This window comes from Phaethon aethereus (genome assembly GCF_964289735.1).
Source record: "Phaethon aethereus genome assembly, chromosome: 16".
Lineage (NCBI taxonomy): Eukaryota > Metazoa > Chordata > Aves > Phaethontiformes > Phaethontidae > Phaethon > Phaethon aethereus.
This window is the reverse complement of record NC_138592.1, coordinates 11,299,138-11,306,465: the sequence shown is the minus strand read 5'-3', so window position 1 is coordinate 11,306,465 and position 7,328 is coordinate 11,299,138. Positions and strand designations below refer to the sequence as shown.

General features: G+C 49.4%; 1 protein-coding gene across 1 annotated transcript; it reads right to left on the bottom strand.

Annotated features, from left to right (window-relative positions):
* Positions 1–5,097: 5,097 nt before the first annotated feature.
* On the bottom strand, positions 5,098–6,777 carry SYS1 (SYS1 golgi trafficking protein; the record flags this gene model as incomplete). Its single annotated transcript, XM_082007033.1, has 3 exons — positions 5,098–5,338; positions 5,918–5,985; positions 6,616–6,777. 3 exons carry the CDS (start codon positions 6,775–6,777, stop codon positions 5,098–5,100), a joined length of 471 nt encoding a protein of 156 aa, XP_081863159.1.
* Between the last annotated feature and the right edge of the window lie 551 nt (positions 6,778–7,328).

Genomic DNA, 7,328 nt, shown 5'->3' with positions numbered 1-7,328 from the left:
TGTCCCCTTCTGCCTCAAGGCACAGGCGCAGACCTGGCTGACTGCAGAATTTGGGACCTTGTAAATACGGGGCAGAGGATTTAGGGGAAAATGAGAAATCAGTTGTGAACACTGGGTTCTTTTGCACTCTTCTATGGCTACTGGAAGGAAACCTGTTTGCTGACTGTTTCCACCAGATCAACTCTCAAGGTTTTTGATTTGGGCACTGAAAACAAAGTGGGCATTTTTAACCACTGATCTGTGAGATGCAGCAGACAGTGTATGTCCTGTCAAAGGCAGAAAGGAGTCCTTACTGCTCTGTACTGGCCTTTTTTCTTTGAGGACATGGTGAAACCCCCGCTGAGGAATAATCACGGGTGCATGATCTCTTCTCTTGCACACATCTGGATTCCTGAGTAACTCCCATGTTATGTGTAAATCCCTTTTCTAAGGAAATAGAGGGTAAAAATATTTGGGGGGAGAGGGAGTGACAAACTAGCATGACAAAAACGATTTATAGGAACACTTTTGCTTTAAAGCTTTCCCCAGGGCACCTGTAAGCAGCTCTATGGGTGGCAGCGTGTAATTCCAGGGTATTAAAGTTTGTTGTAGAGCCTACAGCAAGCAGTTATTTGTCCTGGCTCTTGTTTGAGTCTCTTCTTGTCTGCTTTGCAGCTGAGTTGTTTGTTTCGTAGCTTCAGTACAAGCATGAAAGTATTTGCAACAGAGAGGTGCTTGCAAGTGACTTCTGGCTATGTTAGAAAAACACAACAACATTATGCGGCAGTACAAGGCAATTCTGTGTTTTAAGGATGCTCATGAAGCTCTGTGCCCTGCACGGCTGCACATGCCGTAGGAGCCATGGAGACCCAGTGCGGGTCTGTAACTTGTTCCTGTGAGGGTCTCGGGGCAGTTTCTTGCTAAGAGGAAGCACAGTGAGTCCTGCTGGAACTTTCTACCGCGTCCAATGAGTTCCCCGTGCACTGCTGCCACTCTGGAATGGGGAAGGAGCTGGTCTTCATCATGCTCTAAACTAGGACTCAACAGCTGGATGTGGTGGTGAATTCCATTTCCTAATTATGCAACTCATCTGTTTTGCATCAGATCTGAAATTTCCATGTTTAACTAGCAAGGTATTTCAGACTGACTTTCCTAGATGTGTCATACATCGCTTTGGCTGTTTTCACAGGTGGTTTGGCCCCTTACCAGGGCACTTGCTTTGTCTTCAGAAGGGGCAGGCAGCTGCTAACAGAGCTGGCTCACGGCTCCTCAAGGTCCTGAGAAACATTGAATGAAGACTTTGCACTAGTGCTTTGAGTGCTGCCTGCCATGGGAGCAGGCGCAGCGCTAGATACCACCAGCAGTAAATGGACCAGGAGGTTCTGAAATGGTGTCCCTAAACCTGAAAATGTGTTGTAAAGTGTGAGCAGTGGATACGGGGCCCAGCTATCCTCAGAGATCCCACTGGATGCATTACAGGCGCATGGGCAAGCTTCTCCTACAGCAAGAGATCTTTTTACAACACTGGTGTTGGGCTTTTTAATCATGGGTCATGCTGCTCTCCTTTGGCATTTCCATGTTCTTATCTTCCCTATCACTGAACACTCTGCTCCTGCAGCAGCAGGACAGTATAAATAAATTGAGGCAAATGCCAAGAAATAAGCCAGGGAGGAGCAGCTGGTGTTCAGACAGCACTTCAGGCACCTAGGTTTTCTACAGAGAACAGAGCTGTTATGTACTCAGCATCTCAGGCACAAAGCCTTAAGATAAGTAGTGGAGAAAGGGTAAACCAGAGCACTGCAGAACCTGGAGTGCACCACTCAGCTGCTTTGTTTTTTCTTCTTATTCTGCTCCAACAGAAGCCCTCCCCCTGTTATCTCTTCTGCCTGTGGTGTGTGGCTGGGGAAAGCTGAAGTAGGTGGGTATCATGTACAACCGATACTGGACTCCGAGGCTGGAGTCTTTTTGAATCCAAATCCTGTACCTGCTCTTTGTTTAGAACCGGTGTTTAATGCCTTTAGAAAACAAATAAGCACAGCCCCAAAAAACCCCATAACCCTTAGCTTCTCTTTGGAATTGGCATCTTCCTCTCTGTTAAACAGCTCTGGGGAAGGGGAACGTAAAACTCTCAGCAGAGAGCTCCAAGAAGCCATCTTCTTGCAAAACCATGGATGCACATGGCTAGATGACATTACTGCTGTCTGTAAGAAGAGCAGGTATTGGGGCATATCTTCCCTGGAAGTAAATCCCTCAACTATTGCACACAAAAACCAAAGATTCATTAAGAAACAAAGACCATCTGCCACCATTCTGGTATGGAGTAGCAGACTTTTTTAAAGCTAAAGGTGCTCCTGAATCTGACAGCCTGTGTGAGCCTGTGAGGGAAAATTAGGTCTCACGGTGTGGGAGTGATGAGTTTCAGAGGTTCCCTCCTCAATCAATACTTCATTTTTAGCAGAACTTCCCCTATGACTAGGACAATTACAGAAGGTTTCCATTTTTAAAAAAGTAGTAATACACAGATTCAGTCCTCAAGGGCAAAATCAGCAAACTTTCAGAAAGCATTTCTAATCCTACAGCATACTTCATGCTGATGCAGTGCAGCTCTGTGCTTGTCCCACAGGCTCTGTGTTAAATCCACATTTGTCGAGGATTCTTCTTGTGGCCTTGCTCCAAGTGTCTCCAGATACAAAACTGCACCCAGACTTCACTCCCCTGGCAAGGGAGGCTGCTGAAGCAGTTACAGCCTATCTATCCCATGTATTCAGAAAGTAAAGGAGGTAAGTGCTCCTTGGTCTAAGTTTTTTTTTGTCCCTGTTCTTACAGGGGAATAAAGATAGCACCTCTTTAATACTGTCTCACAGCAAGTCTGGGATCAGCTGCCCATTCTCCTTTAAGAAATGGGACAAAATGTGGCTCTTCCTCCTTGCTCTCATATTCACTGTAGTTAGTCTTCTAGCTCCCACTTGCCTTAAGACTACCCCTGAAGAACACAGGAGTTCACCATGAGCTTTGGTGTGGTATTAAGCCTTGAATTAAACCTGTAAACTTTCCCTGTTCTCCCTAAGGACTGGAATATTCTTTCTCAATAACAGCAACAGAAAGCAAGAGAGGACAAAATGACCCTGAAAGAGTCCTAAAATACGACTGATACCAAGCCAGTGTTTGTCAGCCCCGAGGCAGAGCATGCCCTCTGCTCAGTGCGCCGATCCCAATCGCAGCACACTCGCTGCCCTTTTCTGAAGGAGATACTGGCACCTACTGGAAGACCAGTTTATATCTAGGCTGAAAGCAACTGGAAGAAAGGTGGGTATCCTTGTGTATGAGAAACCAGCAGATTTTGAGAAGGGATGAACTGCTTGCTGACCACAGAGCTGCAGGGAAAGCCCTAGGAAGTGACCTCTGGGTGGCCCTCCAGCAAGCATTGGCTCCTGCCCAGAAAAAAACTTGTGTAAACTCTTTCCTCTGAAAGACAGCTGCTGTTCTAAAGCTGTGCTTAAAGGGGTTTTGGTCAGGAAAAGGTCCTGGAGAAATCTCAGAATAGAAGTAGTTCTGTCTAAATAAATGTAACTGGCAATCCTCCTCTATGCAGATCTGCCAAGTATTTAAAACATCAGGATGTTAGCCTGCCTCAATTTATAGTATCTGAATATGAGAGCAGGAAATGAAATACAGCTCCCCCAGTAACAAAAAAGAGCAACCTCAAAGAGTTTATCAACTTCTGCATCTCAAATCATCCCACCACTTTTCAACAAACTGAATTAGCAAATTATTTATGCAAATTAACACTTCCAAATATTAACATAAAAAGGAAAGCTACTGCAGAAAGATGCTGCACAGGAGAAAATCTGTCTTTAGAACTGGCTTTGCCCTCATTTGGGATTGCACAAACTGGCCATCCCTCAGCAGAAACTAGACAGGATGCAGGTCTGCTTGCCTGGGCTGTGGGAGCTGGAAGAACAAACCATCCAACTTTGGCCCCTCAGCAGTAAGGTGTTGTCCCTGCCTGCCCACAGATGATGTATATTTGAAGTGGTTCTAAATAAAGGCACATCCTATACTTTAGGAAACAAGCAGCAGTCTCTCACTTACCTAGCCATCACCCCTACAAGACCAGATCTGTTGCTAGACTTCTGAAGCCTGACAGGAAGACTGACAAGTGGGAACAGCAGTGTGGCTCCAGGACACCTTTGCAGGCTTCCCCAAGGACAGCTCCAGCCTCAGGCTGAATGTGCGGAGTCCCTGGATTGCTGACAGTCCTCCTGAAGCAAGGATTCTGCTGGCTGACTTCCCAAGACAGCACTCACTCATGCCTTCATTTCAGAGCAGAGATACAAAATACTTATTGTAGGAAACCTTCAGTGCACTAGGCAGTGCGCATTTTACAGCCACATGTTCTTCTCTGGCCAAATCCTTCTGCTGCCATGATACAGATGCTCATGGTATTTCTTGCAGTGTTCAGCTTCCCAGAAGAACCGTAACACGCTCACAGCAACATAGTATTTTTATTATTACAAAAGATTTCTTCAGCAAACTGCTGACATCTCTATGTATTAAACATGGAAACAGCAAACAAACCCATTGGACGTTATAGGTTATTTAGGGTCTCAGCTGGTGATTCAGGTAAGCGCAACTATTTTCTTTCTCCCCATCCATTCACTTCCTTGACTTTTTTCTGCACCAAAGCCCAAATAAACAAGTTACAGATCAGAAGGAGCAGCTCCCAGCCCCACTGTTCACTGTGCCAGCTCCCACAAGAAGAGCTGACCATTGCATTACACATACAGGGCACTCCCACATTTGTTAAATTCCAGATGCTCCTCATGCATCAAGTTTTGCTACCTGGCTTTTAACAGTCTCACGAGTGAAGAGTTTAAGAGCACACTTGCCATACAGTCATATTAAATGCTTTGTGTTAACAAAATAAACATTTGCTCCTCTCCCGTTGTCAGCTGATGCCAGAGGAGATGCTCACACTCATGCAGCCACCAAGGTCCAAAGGAGGAAAAAAAAAGTCAAAACAGACCTGCTGTGCTTCTTCAGGGATGATTTTCAGGCATTAGGTGCACTTGTGCTGGAAACAATGACATAACGCAGCATGTTGTTGCCAGAGCAAGTCTATACATTAGATTTGGGGGCAGAATTGAGGGGGATTTCTCTGAGTTCTATCCTCATGCAGAGGTACTCTCCGATCGCGGCCATCAGTGCAGTGCACACGATGTGCACCAGCCACCACGTCAGGGTCGAGGGAAAGTGTGAGTTATAAATCCAGCAGCCCAGAAGGTGGAAGAAGTGAACCGTGACTGTGAAATCCAGGCACTGCTTTCCTCGGCGGATGAAGTACAGCAAGCCCAGGGCACTGCAAAATAGAGACAGAGATTAATAAACAAACTGTTGTGTGCCTATGGGAAAGGGGATACAGGAAGAGCTATTATAAGTTGTCAGTGCTAGTTATTTAGCTGCTTTAGAGCTTCTTAAATGTTTTAAGGACAGGTTGTTTCTGACCTTGCTCCCAGCTGCTGCAGCAAGACTTAAATACAGCTTTTTAATCATCTGACATCAGAGAAATGAGCTCTTAGTTTAAAAATTCCTGCCTGGTGCTCTGCACAATCTCCCCCAGTAATCTTTGCCCATTGGCAAAATACATTCTTGTTTATAGATCAGTGTTTGCTGAGACTGCTTAATTTGAATTTTCAGTAAAATCTCTCTCAGAAGCAAATCTCACTCCCAGCTGGGAAACTGAGGCAGTAAAGTAAAATGACTTATCCAGGATCTAGCAAGTTAGGAGTCAGCAGTTCCCAACTGCCCTCAGCAAACCTGCTCAACCAGGCACAGAGCTTTTGGGAGATGTTTTGAGAGAGGCAGCAGGTTATGCTGAATTCTTGTCTAATGTTAAGAAAGAACAAGACACAGGTGTTCCAGCTAGTTGCCGACTTACCAGGTGAGTGCATTGAGGATGAAAGCCATCATGGAGAGCCTCCCAGGCGGGGTTGAGAAGCCTAAAATCTACATGGGACTATTAGTAGGAAACCACGGCACAAATCACAGCCCACAGCACGTAATCTCCTCCCGCGGCCCAGCCGCACTGGCACTGCCCTCCACTGATTGTGATCCGTAAGAGGAGCCTGAGCAGTTACAGCAGTCCTTCTAAGAGATCTGTCTCTCTGCCTGGGGGTACCTATAGAAAAGGGACAGGTCTGTTTCTATACTGAGGGGTACCACCTAAACAGGGTGTGGAGTGTATGTCTCCATACAGGGTTACCTATGGGGGAGCGCGGTTGTCTTTACACTGGGGGTACCTATACTGGGTGTCTGTCTCTACACTGGAGGGTGGCGCCTATACAGTGAGGTGCTGTCTCTATCCAAAAGGAGGGGTCTGCCTCCATACTGGGGGCACCGACACAGACAGTGGGTCTGTCTGTACATTGGGGGGCATCTACATGCGGTGGGGGAGGTCTGCCTCTATACTGGCGTGCTGCCTATGGCGAGGCGCTGTCTCTAACACCGGGCGATGCCTACACGGGCAGCAGGATCTGCCTCCCCGCGGGGGAGACCCCAAGCAAGGCCCCCACCCCCCGCTCCAGGGGCCTGTGCCCACGGCGGTTCCCCGGGGCCCGGGCGGGCCCGCGCCCTCACCTCGTCGCTGAAGACCTGGTGGAGGGAGGGCCCGGTCCTGCCCAGGGTGCCGAGGAGGGCGAGCCAGAGCCCGAGCGAGCTGTAGTAGCCCGCCTGCAGCAACACCATCTGCGCCACGATCAGCGCCGGGTCCCACACGTAGCTGCGGAACTGCGCCGCCATCGCCCGCCCTCCACAGCGCGCCGGAAGTGGCGTCCGCCGCCGCGCGACAGCGCCCCCTGGCGCGACGGAGGGCCCGGCGCCGCCACCCGGGACGGCGGGGCTGACCCCTGACCTCGACCCCTGCCCCCGCGACATGGCGGGCCCCGGCCCCGCGGCGGGGGGTGCCGCTGCCTTCCACCCCCGCTGCAAGGCAGGTAAGCGCCCGGCCCCGGCCCGCAGGTCGGCCCCGGGGAGCTGAGCCCACCGGTTAACGCGGCCCGGCTCTGTGCAGGGCCGGTGGTAGCGCCTGGCAGGCCTTGCTGTGAGCACCTGGGCCTGCGGCAAGGGCTGAGGCATCGCCCTTCAGCGCAGACGGGGCGGCTGCGGAGGGGAAGGGGACTGCCCGGGAGGCCGCGGCACATATTTGATTTGGTATGGGAGAAGTTCGCCGGCGGTGGGTTTCAGCTGTGCACTGTCTGCCTGGCGATCAGCACCTGGCCCTTTCTCATGCTGGCTCACTTTGGGCTTGCCCCATCCCCTGCACGGTGACGATCTGGGTTTGTTTCAGTGGA